Here is a 20,025-nt window from a genome sequence, read left to right as displayed (position 1 = left end):
ATTTTTCCTAAAGTTATTGTCCTTGCTCACTCTTGCACTACTGAGCTTTGTGAAATAATCCTTTATACCCATTGCACCCACATCTACATCAAAAACTCATTTGTTAATCCTTATAAATTTTTCCATCTGCTTTATTGAAATTTGTTTTGGAAGACTACACGAATGAGATGTCATGAAATCTAATTTTTGCCCTTAGTTTTCATCTTGCTAGATATACCTTCAGTGTTTGCATTGCCAGCACCCCTCTCCTTTCTGAAACATAATGCTCTATTAGTTCAGAAGTGAAAAGACAGATAAATAGATAATTAATAACTATTTATGTGTCAAGATGGAGGTGTAGCTGAAGAGCGCAGGGGTGTGGTACTAAGCCCAAATGAGTATAGGAGGACCTTCTGGAGATGAATCTTAGTCTTCTACTTGCTGGTTGTGTGAACCTAAGGTTCCCCATTTATAAATGGGAGTAAATAACCACCTTGCAGGATTGTTATAAGGATTAGTAATTAAAAAGTAAAGCATTAACACAGTTACTTGCACAATAGTAGGTATTTAGTAAATAGAAGCAGTTATTGAATTCAAATTGACAAATATTCCTTTTTCTTTTTCGGCCTCCCTTGTGTGGCTTTTGGGATCTTTATTCCCTGACCAGAGATTGAACCCAGGCCACGGCAGTGAAAGCACCCAGTCCTAACCACTGAACCACCAGGGAACTCTCCAAATTGACAAATATTCATTGAGAGGTTGCTATGCGCTAAGTACTACACTGGTAATATTCAAAACAGACGCTTGGGCTTCCCTGGTGGCGCAGTGGTTGAGAGTCCGTCTGCCGATGCAGGCGACACGGGTCCGTGCCCCGGTCTGTGATGATCCCACATGCCGCGGAGCGGCTGGGCCCGTGAGCCATGGCTGCTGAGCCTGCGAAAAACAGACTCTTTTCAAAGAATTTATAATTCTGAAACTAAACATATGTCATAAGGAAGTTAAAATAGCAATAAAATATTTAAATGACAGAAATATCCCAAGGCAATATACAACTAATTGCAAATAAATTTTACATGCCCCAATTTCTGTGGAAATGAGTAAGAAAGAGAAATCCCTTCATGCTGGTGTAGCCAGGATTTAAAAATGAGGTGGTATCTCAGTTGATGCTTGAACGTGATTTGGGCAGGTGTAGGGGGGCAAGGTTAAATGAGGTAAGTCTTTAAGGTACGCATGATAGCAGAAACAAAAACCCAAGTGCAGAAAGGGTTACCATATGTGGAGAGGAGAGTAACTAAACAACTGCACTTTGTTATTTTTAGGCTTCTTACTCTGCACAACTTTTAGAAGTAGCACTAAGCAATGTAGCTGGAGATAGGGGTGATAAATAAGGGACGTAAATACCTCAGGGACAGTGTTTTGAAGCAAAAACAGAAACCACAGTTCTGCTCTATAATTAGTCTTCTCCAAGACTGAAATATCCAAGATCTCAGAAGAGATAAAGAACTTTGTAAAATAATATATCCATTTTAATGAATTACATAATATTTATTTGAATGTTATAATAACCACTGTCTGTTATTTGTATCTCGATCTGTGCTAAGAATGATCTTTCTTTTTTTTTTTTTCACTATTTGCAGGGCATACCAGGGCCACATGGAAATCCTGGGTTACCTGGATTACCAGGTCCAAAGGTGAGTGATTATTAGTGAGTATCGTAAAGAAGATCTTCAACTTTTAAAAGCCAACCTTGGGATATTGAGGACCTCTGTCATTTCCAGAGCATGATTCTTCAGCAAGATGGTCTTAGCCCGACAGAGAGCCAGGCTCCTCTGAGAGCCCGCCACACTTGGATTTATATATAGCTAGTGGTAAAGGCAAGCACAGCCCTGCTTTGGTATTCCAAAGTCTTTATTGTCAAAATATGATGGCAATATATGGAAACCTCTGAAATATACAGATTATGATTTGAGTAATTTACCTTAAATCAAGGCTATTTTAATGTATAGATAAGTACTGAGGAAATAAAATATGATTTATTTCCCTGTTCCACACTTTCCTAATATTTTTACCTGAAAAAGATCTATGAGGATAATGCTTATAGGATACTCATATTTTTATGAGAACAACTAACCTGAAAGCCTGTATATATATATGAGCATACATTGTTGTGTAGTGGTAGCATGGTAGATAATAGTGTGATAGATAGTAGTATGAGTATAGTAAAAACGGATGGAAGAATATATACCAGGCTGGTTACCTTGAGAGCAGGTATGGAATTGGAAAGATAGTTAAATTTATATATATGCGTTAAGCATTAGGGTTTTGGTTTCCAGTAACATCATGAATATTTTAGGGTCATTAATAACCACTCTGCTTATTAATTATCTCACTCAAAAGTAACCATATAGATGTTACCATATAGATATAGGTTAAGATAGGATAGAGCTTAAGAACACAGGTTTTGGAGTCTTAACTGATTGGGGTTCAGGTTTTAGCCCTCTTGATTTGTATGACTAGAAGAAAATTACTTGCTTAGCGGCTTTAAGCTTCACTTTCTTCTTCTCCAAAATAGGAAAAATCATAGTATGTCCTCAGAGGGCTGGAGTGAAGGCTAAATAAATTGTGAGTGAAGCCCTTAACAGTGTTAACATGTCATAAGTAGTATCATTATTATTAATACGTAATAATGATAACAGATATTTTAAATCTAAATTTTCCAAAGTTTCTCATCACTGTCAGCATTTTTTTGAATTTAATAAAGTATCTCAGAGAGAAAAGAGACTTAACTAAAGTCTGGATGTGTAACAGTGAGAAAAAAGACAAATGCCTTCTAAAGAAATTAGAAGTTTGTTCTTAAATTTGTGATTCCCTCGCCTTCACGCTTTTGGGGGGACTTTCAGGATATTTAGTGAAAGGCTAATGTAGTTGTAAAGACCCAGCTCGTGTTTTTCCACAGAGCTGAAGTTCTAGGGGGCTTGCCGTCCTGCTAACACCCTGATCTCCACAACAAGAAGGAAGACAGAATGGGGGAGGGCTGGGTTTCCACATGGTTTGTGTTGTCCTCCCCTTCCCCTACCTTAGCCAGTAGCAAACAGATACTTGAAACAAACAAAAAAGATAGAGAATCGGGTGAGGAGAGATGAAGGTAGAGATAGTGGAAAGCCTTTGATTTAATTGACTTCTTAAAATGTGTGTACTTATTCAGGAGAAAATACTTGAGAAAATGATGAACTCTGTAACAAAAAATTTTCATTGTCCAAAGATTAAAAACAGGATATTTTTCAGTGTTGACTGGTATGAATATGTGTCTTTGGTAAAATGAACTAGGAGAGATGAAATCTTAATCTCAAGATTTCTCTTTAATATTATATTTAGTAGTGTGAGTAAAATTTTGACTATAACTATTTACCAATAACATATTTTTATGAACCCATATATTAGGGATTTTAAAACCTCCACTTTTAATTTGCAAGCAACTAACTGAACCTCTTGGGAACTTAGTTGTATAGACCTGAATATTAGTCTTTAATTCATATTTAATTTGATACTTTGATAACCATGTTCAAAGTAACCAAGACTGACCATGATTTGTTTTAACTGCACATATTTGTGGAGGACATTAGATTGTGACAGGTGTTAAAAATCACCACTGTGTCTTAAATGAATCAAGTGAAGCTTGTAGCATGTGGTTTGTGAAACCAATTTTCCTAGATATTTAATATGCACTTTAAAGTAATCAGGATTAATAGAACATTCAAGGCTTATACTTTATAATCCTCTTATAGTATTTATTCAAGACAGTACAATAAAAATGCAAATTTCATTCTCTCAACAATAAATTTTGACATGTGATCACAGGATTTATTTTTCTTCAGAGAACAAAGATCCCTTTTAGATTAAGGGATTTTAGAGTATAAAGACACTTTCAGCATTTTTCTCTTTTCAGTTATTGTTTAGCAAGAATAACATAGAATTATTGGCCTCTAAGGAAATTGTATAAAGATTCGTCTTGTCGCTTGGACAAGAAATGATCTGTCCATTTCAAAAGGGGTTACCTGAACCTATGAAAAGACCAAATTAAGGCAATTGCAAGTTTAGAAAGGTTTAACTGAAATGGAAAATACAATGCATTATGGAACCTTTATACAGTCATATTTGGATTAATGTGCTTTATAAAAATTGTTAGAACTGATACCAGGGTTCTTGGCCTTCCCTAATCAATAGAAATTGCTAGTTCCTTATATGGGGTGAGGGTAGGGGTGTGTCCAAGGGTCGGGCCAGAGGGGTGGCTTAGGTGTTTTGCCCACCCCTTTGGTTGTGTTGAGTTCAGGGGGCGTGAGCAGTACCTGGATTTTGCTCCCAGCTCTTCAAAAGTGGCAGTTGGGGTTTTTTTTTGGTCTTTTTGTATCTTTTATCCATAATTTGTCCCAACTGCACATGCACACAGTTATTTTTAGTCCCTGATAGTGTCTTTGCGTTTTGTTGCTTGAGGAGAGGTTTGTCCAGGTGCAGGCATTGCAGCACTGCAGCAAAGAGTCCCAGGTCCCAGCCTGTCTCAGAACCAAAAGATATACCTTACATAAGTTAATGGCATAAAGCACGTAAAACACCTGGTAGAATACTTGTGTGTAGTTGACACTTAAGAAAACATTATTGCCCTTTTCTGGAGGAGCTACTTATAAGGTAACTAGGCTATTTAGCAATGAAACTTTTACTGCAAGTATCGCATTTATTATTTGTTAAGTAAAAAAAAAAAAGTCTTGTGGCTCTTATGACTGAAAATACCTTAATATAGTAAAGAAATATGTTCTATTTATAAGACTATTTAAAAGTTTATAAGAATAAAGCTTATTTTGCTAACATACTCTTGATTGATGCAAAAATTAATTTATTTTCTGTTATACTTTTACAATTAAGTTAGTATTTATCATAAAGGACAAAAAGTGTAAACTGATCTTTGGTAGTTCTCAACTCTGTTCGAGCAAAATGAGTTTTCACACATCTGTTCGTCTTCCTTAGTAGATTCTGAGTTACTTGAATGCAGTGGCCAGATCTTACTCATCCTTGCCTTTGTGTCCAGCCCAATGCCCAGCAGGTGTTGGGCACTCAGTAAATGTTAAACTGAAACAATAAGCAGACTTAACATTAGAAACAAGGCACTGGCATCATAAGGGAATGAGAACTAGCAGTTAATAAGCATATAATTATTTTATGTATGCCATCTCATTCAGTTCCACTTCCGTTAAGAGTACTGTTCAGAGCAGGCTTTATTACCTTCTACTTTCCACAGAAGAAAACATATTCAGAGAGGTAAGTACTTAACCAAGGTAACACAGTTGTAACTGGCATCAGAATTAGATCTGTTTTACTCTTTCCCTTACACCAATTTGTCTCTACTAACATAGTGAGGAGTTCATTTATGAAACAGCACCTTAAAGAGGAAGGGTTTGGGTAGGGTAATAACCTAATGTAATTAAAGACTTTCTGAATTCATTTAGTAATAGTAACAAAATATGTCCATTCCAAGGTTCCAGCTTATCCTTTGGATACTGATAATAACATATAAAGTCCATAAAGAGTGAAACTGAACTCTAGCCTCTCAGAACTGTGTCGTTAAATTGTTAAATAGTAGAAGAATAAAATGCCACACAAGAATTTAGTGGGTAATACAGCATTTTTTCAGCATTATTAAGACTAATTGATTTAAAACAAAGACTATTGAGTTCTTTAGCTGAAATCATTAGCTGAAATCAGTAGACTAAGGGTAGAAATATTGTCTTCATAAAAAAAAAACAACAACACAAGGAAGTGAATTCTGTTTCTCTATTTGCTAGAAAGAATGACTCTTTTCTTGCCACCAAATGCCTTCTGGGTCCACAGTTCATCATATTTACTTATTTAATATGAACTTTATTCGCAGGGTACTGGACATTTTTTATTACTATTAACACATGATCAATTATGCAGTAGATCTTTGGACATGAGTCCAAATGCAGAATCTAGATCTTTGGCCTACCCTAGCCTACACTTATAATTCTAGTCCAGGCAATCTATTTGCGTCCAGATAGTTCGTTTCCCAAAAATGCTTCTTAAAGGCAGCTTAAAACCTTCCCATGGACATTCATAGCTTACATTACTTTAGTCAGGTTCAATAGCTCCATCAAATTTAATCCAGTTAAATGAAAACATCTAACCTTAATAAGCTGCAATAACAGTGTCCCATTAGTAATATTAAATGAGATGTTATCAATAATGGTAAATATTGAATTTCCAAGGAATATATCTTTGTGCTGTTTTATTCCTGGTGTTGACCCTCTGCTACCATGTCTCCATCATTATTTCTCTAAACTGAAAGTCCCATTTTCCTTGTGTGTGAATTAAATAAATGTGTTGAGTATAGATGCTGACCCATTCTAAGAATTTTTTACTGAGTCAGATTGCTATGAAAAATTTTCAGTCCAACATTCTGAAAATGTAAAGTATGATAAAATGGTGAAGACTGAGGTGTTCCTATTAGTCTACGCAATGTAGGGACCTTTTTGTAAAGGGCCAGACAAATATATTAAAATTTTTTCCTTCTAGCTATCAAAATCTATTGGGTTCATGTTAGAAGGATTCAGGAGCCAATTTAAAAAGGCTTCCACTAGCCAAAGATTGGTATAATTTGAGCATCATTAAGGATAATAACTGTAGTGGATTGAATCATAACAAATATCTCTAAATCCATGAGTTATAATGTTGTTAAAAACAGACAAACCCTCATTGGTCACCTTTAGAGGATGCTGGGGAATTACATCTATGAGATTGTCAAATTCTCTGACACCAATTGAATATTCAACAATTCAATTCAGTTCTGACACTACCCCAATTTAGTGTCAGACTCCACAGATTTAAGGGCTCAGTCCCACAAGACTCCCCACACTTGAGATGCCAGCAACAGATGGGTTGCCCAGGCTACTCACACTTCTGCCTGGCTGACTTACATGTTCAGGGATTCCCATAATCTCTTCCTCTCTCCCAGGTTTGCTATTTTGCTAGAACAGCTCACAGAACTCAGGAAAACACTTTAATTAGGTTTACCAATTTATTATTAAAAAATACAACTCAAGTAGCTAAATGGTAGAGATGCATAGGGCAAAATGTGGAGGGTGGGAACCTGGAGCTTCCATGCACTCCCCAGGTGCGTCATCTTCCCAGCACATCAGTGTGTTCACCTACTGGAAGCTCTTGGAATGTCTTTGTTCAAGAGTTTTTTTGTTTATTTGTTTGTTTGTTTTTACATCTTTATTGGTGTATAATTGCTTTACAATGGTATGTTAGATTCTGCTTTATAACAAAGTGAGTCAGTTATACATATACATATGTTCTGATATCTCTTCCCTCTTGCATCTCCCTCCCTCCCACCCTCCCCATTCCAGCCCTCTAGGTGGTCACAAAGCACCCAGCTGATCTCCCTGTGCTAGGCGGCTGCCTCCCACTAGCTATCTATTTTACATTTGGTAGTGTATACATGTCCATGCCACTCTCTCACCCCGTCACAGCTCACCGCTCCCCCTCCCCATATCCTCAAGTCCATTCTCTAGTAGGTCTGTGTCTTTATTCCCGTCTTACCCCTAGGTTATTCATGACCTTTTTTTTTCTTAGATTCCATATATATGTGTTAGTATATGGTATTTGTCTTTCTCTTTCTCACTTACTTCACTCTGTATGACAGACTCTAGGTCCATCCACCTCACTACAAATAACTCAATTTCGTTTCTTTTTATGGCTGAGTAATATTCCATTGTATATGCATGCCACATCTTCTTTATCCATTCATCCGATGATGAACACTTAGGTTGTTTCCATCTCCTGGCTATTGTAAATAGAGCTGCAATGAACATTTTGGTACATGACTCTTTTTGAATTATGGTTTTCTCAGGGTATATGCCCAGTAGTGGGATTGCTGGGTCATATGGTAGTTCTATGTGTAGTTTTTTAAGGAACCTCCATACTGTTCTCCATAGTGGCTGTACCAATTCACATTCCCACTAGCAGTGCAAGAATGTTCCCTTTTCTCCACACCCTCTCCAGCATTTATTGTTTCTAGATTTTTTGATGATGGCCATTCTGACTGGTGTGAGATGATATCTCATTGTAGTTTTGATTTGCATTTCTCTAATGATTAATGATGTTGAGCATTCTTTCATATGTTTGTTGGCAGTCTGTATATCTTCTTTGGAGAAATGTCCACCCCCTCCTCTCCTTGGAGGTGGGGGAGGGAATGGGGCTAAATTCCTATGCTCCAATCACTTATTAGCCTTTCCAGTGACTTATCCCCATCCTGAAGCTCTCTAGCTCCCTCTCTCCAGTCACCTCATTAGCATAAGCTCAGATGTTGTTGAAAAGCGCTTGTTATGAATAACAAAAGACACTCCTGTGACTCAGGAAATTCCAAGGGTTTTAGGAGCTCTGTGCTAGGAACCAGGGACAAAGACCAAATGTATATTTTTATTATACCACAGTGTCATTATTTTGAAAAATGGTAAATAGAAGATAAATAAAGGGAAAGAATAAATTTTTTCTTAAGAAATTGCCTTGCTTTTCTTATAGAATTGAACCTTAGTGCAACCAAATAGTTGTCAAAGGGAAGTTTCTCTTTACAGAAAAAGCTAGCAAATGAAGAAAGAATACTAGAGTTAAAAATCACCATTTTTGCAATCCTGATGAAGAAGAGGTTGAAAACAATAGAAACAACTCAGGAAGACCAAAGGCCTTGAGGCAGGAGACTGCTTGGCAGTCTTTGAGGAATATCTGAATGAGATAAGTGGTAGGAGATAGATCAGAGACATAGCAGGAGCCAGATTATGTTGAATCTTGTAGGTAAGAATTTTGGTTTGGATTTTACTCTGTGTTAGATATTTATTGGAGAGTTCTAAGTAGAAAGATGATACCATGCAATTTATGTTGTAGGAGGATGGTTCCAGCTATCACAGAGAATAGATTGGGGTAGGGGAAGGGTAGAAATAGGGGCACCAGTTTGGAGACTACTTCACTGGTCTACCGAAGCTCATGCTATGGGTGAGGATGGCATGGACTAGAGTCTTAACAATGGAGATGGTGTAAAGTGGTCAAACTCTAGATGTATTTTGAGGTACAGTTAATATAATTGCTGATGAGTCACTTATATGGTGTGAGAGATGAGTCAAAGGTAATCTAAGGCTTAAGCAGTTGAACAGCTGGTATTGTGGGAGCTGCCATCTACTGGAATGAGGAGGAACATGATTTCAGGGTTTTACTTGTTTTGTTTTTGCCTGGGAGGAAATCAAGAGTTCATTTCCATTAATTTGTTTTGTTTTTTTTTCCTTTCTCCCTGCTTTACGCGGGCCTCTTACTGCTGTGGCCTCTCCCGTTGCGGAGCACAGGCCCTGGACGCGCAGGCTCAGCAGCCATGGCTCACGGGCCTAGCTGCTCCGCGGCATGTGGGATCCTCCCGGACCGGGGCACGAACCCGTGTCCCCTGCATCGGCAGGCGGACTCAACCACTGTGCCACCAGGGAAACTCTCCATTAATGTTTTAAAAGAGCCAACTTTTGGCTTTGTTAAGTTTTTCTATAGACCATATAATATTTCATTGATTTTTAGCTCTATTCTAACATAAGCATTTAGAGCTATGAATTTCTCTCTAAGGACTGATTTAACTGCATCCCACAATATTTGATGTGTTGTGTTTTCATTATCATTCAAGTTGAAATATATGCTTTCTTCATTACTCATGGGTTATTTAGAAGTATGTTTTATTTTTAATGTCCGTCAATTAGAAGCTTTTCTAGTGATCTTATTGTTGCTGGTTTCTAATTTAGTTCCATTGTATTCAGAAAGCACACAGTGGAAGAGTTTAATCTTTTAAAATTTATTGAGGCATTTTATGGCCCAGCATGTGATTATCTTGATGAATAGTTCACGTGAACTTCAAAAGATTCTGTATAGTGTTCTATAAATGTCAGTTCGATTATGGTGGCTTATGATGGTGGTCAAATTTTCTCTGTCCTTACTAGGTTTTCTCTTGTCTAGTTGTTCTGTTAATTACTGAGAGAGGTGTGTTGAAATATCCAACTCTGATTTTGGATTTTATTTCTTTAGTGTTTAGGAAGTGTTTAGTTAGTGTTTGCTTCATGTATTTTGCAGCTCTTGTGTGATGCATGCATATTTAAGGACTGTTATGTCTTCCTGATGGACAGACCTTTTTATCATTATCAAATATCTCTGTTTATCTGTAGTAATACTCCTCTTCTTGAAGTCTAGTTTGATAGTAATAGAGCCACACCAACTTTTTAATGCTTATTGTCTGCCTGGTATATATATTTCCTTTCCTTTACCTTTCTATATTTAAAGTGCATCTCTAATAGATACTGTATAGTTGGGTCTTTTTACATTTATCTTGGCTTGATAATCTCTGATTTTTAATTAGAATGTTAAGTTCATTTACATTTGTGTAATTTTGGTATGATTGGGTCTTGGCCTTCTGCATTGTCATTTCTTTTCCATTTATCCCAGGTGTTCTTTGTTCCTTTAGTCCCTTTTTCTACCTTTTTTTGGGTTAATCAAGTATATTTTAGTATTTTATTTAATTTCTCTTGGCATTTCAACTGTGTCTCTGATTGATTTTTAGTGGTTGCTTTAGGGATTACAGTATACCTTATTAACTTATTGTAGTTTCCTTAGAGTTATTATGGTAATATTTCATGTAAAATATAAGACTCTTGTAACATTACAATTACATTTACCTACTATCCCTCCATCCTTTGTGTTCTGTTGTCATTTATTTTACATCTATGTCGTTAAAAACCCAACAGTACAATGCAATAATTTCTGTATTAAGTAATCAGTCTTTTAAGGAAATTAAAAGAAGAAACAAACAAGAGAGTCATTCATATTTCCTCATTTATTTTCATTTCCAAAACTCTTAATTCCTTCCTATAGATCTGAGTTTCTATCTGGTGCCACTCCCCTTTAGCTAGCAGAAATTCCTTCAATAATTCTTTGAATACAGTTCTACTGGTGATGGTTTCTCTTGGTTTTTGTTTAGCTGAAATTTATTTTGTCTACACTTTTTTGAAGGATAGTAAAAAAAAAATTTTGTAGAGTAAAAACATCTTGGTTGAGAATGTTTTTCTTCCAGCACTTTAAACATGTCTGATGTTCTCACATTTTGGCCTTTACTGTTTTTGATGAGGATTTAGCCAACATTTTTATTCCCCTCAATATAATGTGAAAACTTTCACCAGATGTCTTAATGTTTTTCTCTTTGTCTGGCTTTTAGCAGCTTTACTATGATGTCTGTAGGGGTGGTTTCCCTTAGATATTTCTTTGGGCTTCACTGAATGTCTTTTTACCCATAAAAAAATTTTTTTAAACAAATTTGGGACATTTTTGGCCATTATTTCTTCAAATAATCTTTCTGTCCCATTATTTCTCTCCTTTCCTTCTGGGACTCCATGTATGTTATACTATTAATATTGCCCCACAAGTCACTAGATCTCTGTTCATTTTTGCCATGTATTTTTTTTTTCTCTTCTTCAGATTAGATAATTTCTATAGGTCTGCCTTTAATTTCATTAAACTTTACTTCTGCCTTCTCCAGTATGATGTTAATCTCATCCAGTAAATTTTTATATTTAAGATACTGTATTATCAGTTCTAGGTTTTTAGTTGACTCTTTTTATATAGTTTTCATCTGTCTGCTGATATTTGTCTGTTCACTCATTATGATCATCTTTTCCTTTAAGCCCTTGAACATATTTATAATAGTTAATAAAATCTTCAACTGCTGGGCTTCCCTGGTGGCGCAGTGGTTGAGAGTCCTCCTGCCAGTGCAGGGGACACGGATTCGTGCCCCGGTCAGGGGAGATCCCACATGCCGCGGAGCGCCTGGGGCCGTGAGCTATGGCTGCTGAGCCTGCGTGTCCGGAGCCTGTGCTCCACAACGGGAGAGGCCACAACAGTGAGAGGCCCGCGTACCACAAAAAAAAAAAAAAAAAAAAAAAAATCTTCAACTGCTAATTCTAACTTCTAGGGCCTCTTGTGGTCTGTTTGTATTGACTGCCTTTTTTCTTTACCTCAGTCAGATTTTCCCTTTAGCATGTCTAGAAAAATTTGATTACATACTGCATGTTGTGGATGATATGTGGATCTTTAGATGCTGTTACCTTTCTTTTTAATCCTTTGGAGACTTGATTTTTGTTCTGTAGGTGCTTAAATAACTGGCTCATCACCTTAAACTTGTACAGGTTTGGAAACTTTTATTTTTTTATTGGAGTATAATTGCTTTACAATGTTGTGTTAGTTTCTCCTGTAGAACAAAGTGAATCAGCTATATGTATACATATATCCCCTCCCTCTTGAGCCTCCCTCCCACCCCTCTAGGTCATCAGAGAGCACTGAGCTGAGCTCCCTGTGCTATACAGCAGCTTCCCACCAGCTATCTGTTTTACACATGGTAGTGTATATAGGTCAATGCTACTCTCTCAATTCGTCCCACCCTCCCCTTCCTGCCCCCTGTGTCCACAAGTCCATTCTCTATGTCTGCATCTCTTTTCCTTCGCTGCAAATAGGTTCATCCATACCATTTTTCTATGTTCCATATGTGTGCGTTAATATACAATATTTGTTTTTCTCTTTCTGACTTACTCCACTCTGTATGACAGACTCTAGGTTCATCCACATCAAGGTTTGGAAACTTTTTTAAAGAGCAGATCTGTTTCAGTTTTGCTTATAGTATTAGTGCGAGTCCATTAGTCCAAGAACATAGTATTTGCTTCTAAAGTATAACTCTCCCTCAATTTCAATGGAAAGGTATTTATCAAACTATTTACCATGTTCTTCTAAAATGATGTGGCTCAAACTCCAAACTTTCTCCTTTAGTGACTGGAAGCTGAAATTTGTTAATTCTTTCAGCCTTTTAGTTGATTTCTGCTGAGTTCTTTAGAATCTAGCTCATGAAAACACATGTCGGGATCAGCCAAGAATTAAAGAAAGTCTATATTCAAGCTTTGGGGGAAGCTGACGTTCTTTTTTTCTAGGATTTTCTCCCTCAGTTTGCGGTCATTTTGGTACTCCTACACTCTGTCCTCTGATACCATTAGCCAAAAGGTTTATGTTTTTCTGCTTGAATTCCAGCCACTCTGTGCAGACTGGGAAGTGTCTTTAGGAGAAAGGCTGTATAAATGTGTATTAAACCAAGTGTGGTTTCTTCTTTCAAGAGTTGAATCCCCTCCAGCCCTGTTTTTTATTGTTCTCCTGTGCATTCAAATAGTTGTTTTACATATCTTGTCCTGACTTTACAATTGTAATCTTCAGGAGGATTAGTTGCATATATGCTACTCTGCTACTATCTGAACCAGAATTCCCAAGAGTTCCTTTTTGATCGTATTCAATTTGAGAGGACTATTTAACATCCAAGTGAAGATATAAAAAGGGTATATGAATCTGGAGTTCAGGGAAGATATCATAGCTAAAAATATACATTTCAGAGTCATCAATGTATATATGGAATTTAAAGCTATGGAACTGATGAGGTCACCTAGGGATGAATGTAGACAAAGAAGAGAAATGTCAGAGGACTGAGTCTTGGGGTACTTCAGAGTTCAGTGTATTAGGAAGATGAAGAGGAACTAGCAAAGGAGACTGAGAAAGAATGACTGATGAGGTTAGGATAGTGGTAGGGACAAAAGCCTGAGTAGAGTAGGTCTAAGAGAGAATGGATGGAGAGGAAGTCTTTTAGTTAACATAGACAACTTCCTAGGAGTTTTTCTCTAAAAGGGGACAGTATAATGGAGCAGAGAAGGGAGATGTGGGCTCAAGGAAAGTTATTTTTTAAGACTGGAGAAATTACAGTGTGTTTACTTGATGATGGCAGTTATCTTAGAAGTAAAAAGTAAAATAATGTAGGGAAGACAGTTCACCAATAGTGTCCTGGTGAGAGACAATGTGGGGGTTTGGTTATGAAGGCAGAGTGTTTTGGAACAGGTTAAGGTGAGGTGTAGTGGATTTGGTTATGAGAGCTTGTGAAAGGTGAAAGCAGGATAACCAGCTGAGAGTAAAGAGAGGGAAGTTATGAAATAATCATCTATGAAAATGGGAAAGTCAATCGACTGAGGCAATTACTGGATGCACCAAAAGACAAAGCAAAACAAAATCAATGTAAGAAGTCATGAATTTCAAGTGAGATTTGTCAGCATTAATTGTTTTCTCTTAATCACATTCAGCTGCTAGGGATAGGGTCAGAGTAGGTAGAGAGTTTATATTTAAGATTTTCCAGGTAAGCTTATAAGACAGAGGGAGAAACAGGCAATGGTGTCATTTATGTATGCAAGGAAGTGATTGGAATATAAGACACTGGTATTTAGGCTGGCTAGGGATGGGAAGTGAGACCACGTGGGGGATGAAAGAGTGAAAACATGATGGGATCACATATTAGCAGTTCCAGTGGGTCAAATAATTGTTAAAATTATAAAGGCTTAGAGTGAGCTAAAAAGATAAGAAGTATCGGTTAGAGAGTATAGTGCTTAAAATTGAGATTATGGACTTGTGCAGTTATTGCTAATATTAGAGCCAAGAATATTCAAGTGGTGCTACCTCAAGATTGTCATTTAGTGTTTCCTTTATGATACTCTACCAATTTAGCTCATTCATACTCTGAATTTTTAATTCCAAATTCTTTCCATTAAAATTTTGCTGCACTGTCAGTAATTCACTCAAGAGTTGTGTTCTCTGTTTTTCAAGATGGCCATAATTGTAAAATTTATTTTAATGATTGTATTTAGTACTGTTATTTTTAATACTAACTACTAACATCTATGTAATCTATAGGGGATTTGATCCTAAATCTTTCAAGCTAATCTAAGTAGGTATTATTATTATTCCCATTTTACAGAGGAGGAAATTCAGGTTCAGAGAGATTAAATGACTTGTTCAGTCTTTTCACTCTAAATCCCAATGCTCTTTCCATTATATTGTGTGGACTCCAATCTGATAAATTTGTTTGAACATCTTAATGGGTCTAATACCTTAGGGAGTTTCCCTCCTTATACAGAGCGCCATCTGGAGATCCATAACAGTCTAAAAGAGCTACTCTGATAATGAGGATTTTAGACTATAGCAGATCAGTAAGATAGGTGGGACTTTTGGAATCCTTGAGTAATAAAATGTAGGCAACTTCCTTTTCTTCTCATTCATACTCAAAAGGATATATAGCTCCTTCAACAAAAGTCGTGTAGGAGTAAGTAAAAGTCAGTATTGAAGGTCAATTATGATTAATTTATAAACATTTTTAATTCCAAGGAGTTTTTGAAAAGCCAATCAAGTGTGGCTAAAAGTGTGTCAGGAATCATAGAATAAATAAATAAATAAATAACAAATAAGTAAATATGATTTCCCTCATAAAAAGGAGGGAAAATGACAGAAATTTTGGAGTATTTTCCTTAAATGCAGAAAAGTATGCCCTACTTCCTTGACATTTCAGGCAAACTTGCCATGTTCAATAATCTCTTCCTCATGTATTTTATACTAGGATCAGTATACAACTGGCCAGGTTAAAAGCATTTTCTTCATACTGACTTAAATTTCTGGTTCTAGAATATGAGGTAATCAATTAACTCAAGCATATTTGTGTGGCAATAAAAGAGATTTGACATATATCTCTTTACATATGTTGCCAAGATGTATAAAGCTTCTGAATAAGATCTGTCTTTACATCTGATTTTTATTGCTTACTTTCTCCCACTCTTTCAGTTTTTTTAAAGTGGAAGATGAAATGTCAGATGATGATGTCAAGAAAGCTGAAAGATAATTATATTAAGGAAGTTGGTATATAATAGAAAATTCAGATAGGACCGAAAAATAGAAGAGTTTTTAGTGTGAGAATTCTAAGTAAAAACATTGGCCGTAAAAAAGTTTTATTATATTCAAATTTCTCAAGGGTTATCATTTCTTAAGTTCCTTTTAAATTTGTTGTAAATATTGCCTCAAATCAATTAGTTAGGCTTTATAATAGATTAAAATATATAAAAATCAATAAGATCTTAATTTAACAGATGTTGTGATATGAGAAAGAAAATTGACCTGATTTACCAGTACTTTTCTAGGCAGTCTTAACCAATTCAGTTAACTTTTCTGGACCTTATTGCTTCTTTCTCTATAAAGGGATTCGCTCTATAAAGGGATAAGCTCTAATCTCTCATAAATTCTAAATAGATTATCTTTTTTTTAGATGACGAGTTGAGTTCTTAAATATTAAGATATCACTAAAGCTATTTGTCAGGTCTCATAATTTTGTAACGAGTGATCTAAAATTGTATTAGTGGTAGAAGTGGTAATAGCTATGGAAGGGAAGAGGTCAGACTGGAAAATAACCTTTTCCTTAAACATTTTTTTTTTTGGTGCTTGGATATAGGACTCTGCCAATGAAGACTCATTTCTAATTTGTAAAATGAAAAGACTTACTGGGGAACATGAAGGACTTTTTGTCTTTCTTCTTTCATCAGTCAGTTTGAGAGCTATTTCAGGAGTATCCCTCCCGTACCATTCCCCACTTCTAACTTTGAACTGTAAGCCTAACGTTTTATTTCACCGAGAAACTAGAAGCAATCAGATGAGAGTTAGCTCTCATTTTTTTCCCCATTACCAAGGCTAGTGACCTAATATCTGTACCCATATATCCTACCTTTGAAATTGTTGTACCAGATTAATTGTTCCTACTGAAATGTCTCTGCTTGGACCCTGGATCCCCATCTCCTATGGCATACTCAAGAGAAATATGCATTTCTCCCAAATTACGCTCAATTTCTCCCTTTTTTCCTAGATCATTCCCATCAACAAAGTAACTTGCTATATTAGTTTCCATCTTGACAAAAAATTTTAAAAGCCTAAGCCCTCTCTTAGAGCTCACATCTTCTTTCTCCTGAGATGTGGTGTACTCCTCTTATTTCTCTACTTGCCTTGCTACTCAAAGCTCCTGTCTTACCACCCATGACCTTCATGTGTTCTTCTTAACCACTCCACTGATATGGCACCTATCAAAGTCACCAACCACCTCCATCTCTCCCAGCAACCTCTCCTCACATGACTCATTTTTTCAGCAGTAGTGGACACACACAGTTGGCCGTGCCTTCATTCTGAAAATGTCTTCTCTACACTTGGAGGCTCCACAATCACCTTGTTTGCCTTTCAACTTACATGCTGTGTCACCTCATTCTCTCTTGCTGTCTTTCCTCCTCCAATTTCTAAATATTAGAACATACTTAGTGAACCACCCTCCTTCCTCTTCTTTTCTCTATATTTACACTTTTTCTCAGTAGTCTCACCCTTTACCATGGTTTCAGATACAATTTATATTCTGGTGACTTTTGATATCCAGCCTCAGCATCCAACAGCACACACAGTATCTCCACTTAGAAGTCTAAGAGACACCTTGCTTTTAACATGTCTGAGAGAGAACTACAGCTGTCATCCAGTCCTACCGTTCTCCCCAATCTTTTCCATCTTTGTTGTTTTCCCATTGTACGTGGACTTGATGCCAATCTGTCTCTCTCACTTCTCGTCCTGGAAATTATGTCCGCTCTGCCTTCAATATGTATTCTGAGTTTGGGACCCCCATAATGTCTGTTCAGCACTACAGCCAGTGGTATCTTGTTAAAAGTGAAGACAGATCTGAGTAAAAGCCAAACCACAAGTAAGGCTCTATAATTCTTTTTGTGTTCTGGCCGCTTTTGTCTCTGAAGTGCACGCCTGCTTCTCTCCACTTAGCACCTGTTACATCGGGCAACCAGCTGTTTCTCAGACAAACCTCAGGCCTTTGCACTTACTCTTTTCTCTGCTGGGGATGCTCTTAGTGATCTCCCTTCAGATATATTTACAACTCCCTTCCATACCTCTTTCAATTCTCTGGTCAGATCACTTTCTCAGGGACGGTTCCTCCCACTGCACCCAAGAAAAGAGTCCTCTGTGTCCCGGCCACAGGGAACTGTTGGCTACAGTTCCCTTCCCCAGCTGCTGCTTTCTTCCTGACACTTTATACAAGAAATTGTATTTTTAAAAATTTCCATTTAGGGCTTCCCTGGTGGCGCAGTGGTTGAGAGTCCGCCTGCCGATGCAGGAGACACGGGTTCGTGCCCCGGTCTGGGAGGATCCCACATGCTGCGGAGCGCCTGGGCCCATGAGCCATGGCCGCTGAGCCTGCGCATCCGGAGCCTGTGCTCCGCGACGGGAGGGGCCACAACAGTGAGAGGCCCGCGTAACGCAAAAAAAAAAAAAAAAAAAAAAAAATTTTCCATTTATTCTTTATTTTTTTCTCTCACACTGGAATGTTAGCCTAAAGAGGACAGATAACTTGCCTGTTTTGTTCATCCCTATGTGTTCAGGAAGTTGTTCAATAAATATCTGTGGAACGAAAGAAAAAAAAAGGATCCCTGAATATGTGAAGGAAGACATGACTGTTTCCCTACTTACCATAGGGTGAAAATAACATTTAGAAATGGAAAATTATTATTAGCTAAGAATGGTAATGAAGTCAGAATTTGAATGATAAAGAATCTCAATTCTGTATTTCATGAAGCATGAAATAGAAAAGGAGATATTTTGCTAGTATGCATAATAAGAAAGAAAGAATACTTTACTATTGTACCAAAAAATTTTGGTTGAAACCTAATGTCATATTTCTCTTGATATATAAAAGATAACGATTCCCAAGTATGAAAAATACCTTTTTATAACAGAATAAAAAGAATTTTGGCAGTTAGAGGGTTTTTTATTTTATTATATAAGTAATGCATGTACACTGCAAGATTTTGGAAAATATTTAAACTTGGAATGATGTTTTAAAATTTTGAGAATTATTATAAGCAGTTTTCTTTTACTAAAAATAACTAGTTTTCCCATGCTAAAATAGGAATTATAACTCAATATGTCACAAAAATGGAAAAGTTAATAGAGCCTTTATGTAGTTCCCTTGAAGAAGGATGTTTCATTTGTTCTCTACGTCTGTGTCTCTATTTCTGCTTTGCAAATAAGGTCATCTATACCATTTTCCTAGATTCCACATATATGCGTTAATATACGATATTTGCTTTTCTTTTTCTGACTTACTTCACTCTGTATGACACCCTCTAGGTCCATGTATGGATATGTATGGATATGAAGGGGGAAAGGGGTGGGGTAGGAGGAATTGGGAGATTGGGATTGATACATACACACTATTGATACTATGTATAAAATAGACAACTGAGGGGAACATACTGTATAGCACAGGGAACTCTACTTAATGCACTGTGGTGACCTAAACGGAAGGGAAATCCAAAAGGGGGGGATATGTGTATATGTATGGCTGATTCATTTTGCTGTGCAGTAGAAGCTAACACAACATTGTAAAGCAACTATACTCCAATAAAAATTAATTAAAAAAGTAAAAGTGACAGTTACCTATAAAAAAAAGATGTTTCAATCGTATAACTTTATTGATTAGAAAAATCAGGTATGTCTGGGGAATTTCTAGGAATCTTCTCACATTTAAAATTAAGGATAAGTGAAATATACACTATAAGGTAAATAATCCTTGTACATCTCAATTTCAAATACATAATTTTATTCAATACCATATAATGTGTGTAGCATCTGCCAATGCATACAACCAAAGAAGTATGATATATGTAGTTTATGTTTCATCAAGTGTTTTATAACTGTTTTATTTAGGGCCCCAAAGGAGATCCAGGTTTTTCCCCAGGTCATGCTGTTTCTGGAGAAAAGGTAATTATTCGTCCATGAAATAAAATCATGGTGATATATTTCAAGCTTTTAAAAATCATTTTTATCTTTTTAAAATGTAGATTTTACTTGATTTCAGACAGAATATATAGATAACTATTGGATTTTAATGAAGGAAGAAATATTTGAAGAATCAAGTAAACAGTATTATCAGCCCAACTTTTCACTTTAAATCATACCATTAATTTTTTTGAGTGTCTACTTTGTCATGCCCTTGTGCTACCTGTGAACTAGGAACAGATGGGGCAA

The 20,025-nt window shown here is 36.5% G+C and overlaps 1 protein-coding gene across 1 annotated transcript in view; it reads left to right on the top strand.

Moving 5' to 3' along the window:
• The window catches only part of COL24A1 (collagen type XXIV alpha 1 chain), a 542,658-nt gene that overhangs the window by 187,619 nt on the left and 335,014 nt on the right, over positions 1-20,025 (top strand). The window contains exons 7-8 of the mRNA XM_079924384.1: positions 1,617-1,670; positions 19,705-19,758. Coding sequence (XP_079780510.1) covers positions 1,617-1,670; positions 19,705-19,758 — 108 coding nt within the window. The remainder of the gene's footprint in view (positions 1-1,616; positions 1,671-19,704; positions 19,759-20,025) is intronic.

Source organism: Stenella coeruleoalba (assembly GCF_951394435.1).
Source record: "Stenella coeruleoalba genome assembly, chromosome: 1".
In the NCBI taxonomy this organism is placed as follows: domain Eukaryota; kingdom Metazoa; phylum Chordata; class Mammalia; order Artiodactyla; family Delphinidae; genus Stenella; species Stenella coeruleoalba.
Note: the sequence above shows the minus strand (reverse complement) of the source record. Positions and strands in the feature narration are given on the sequence as shown.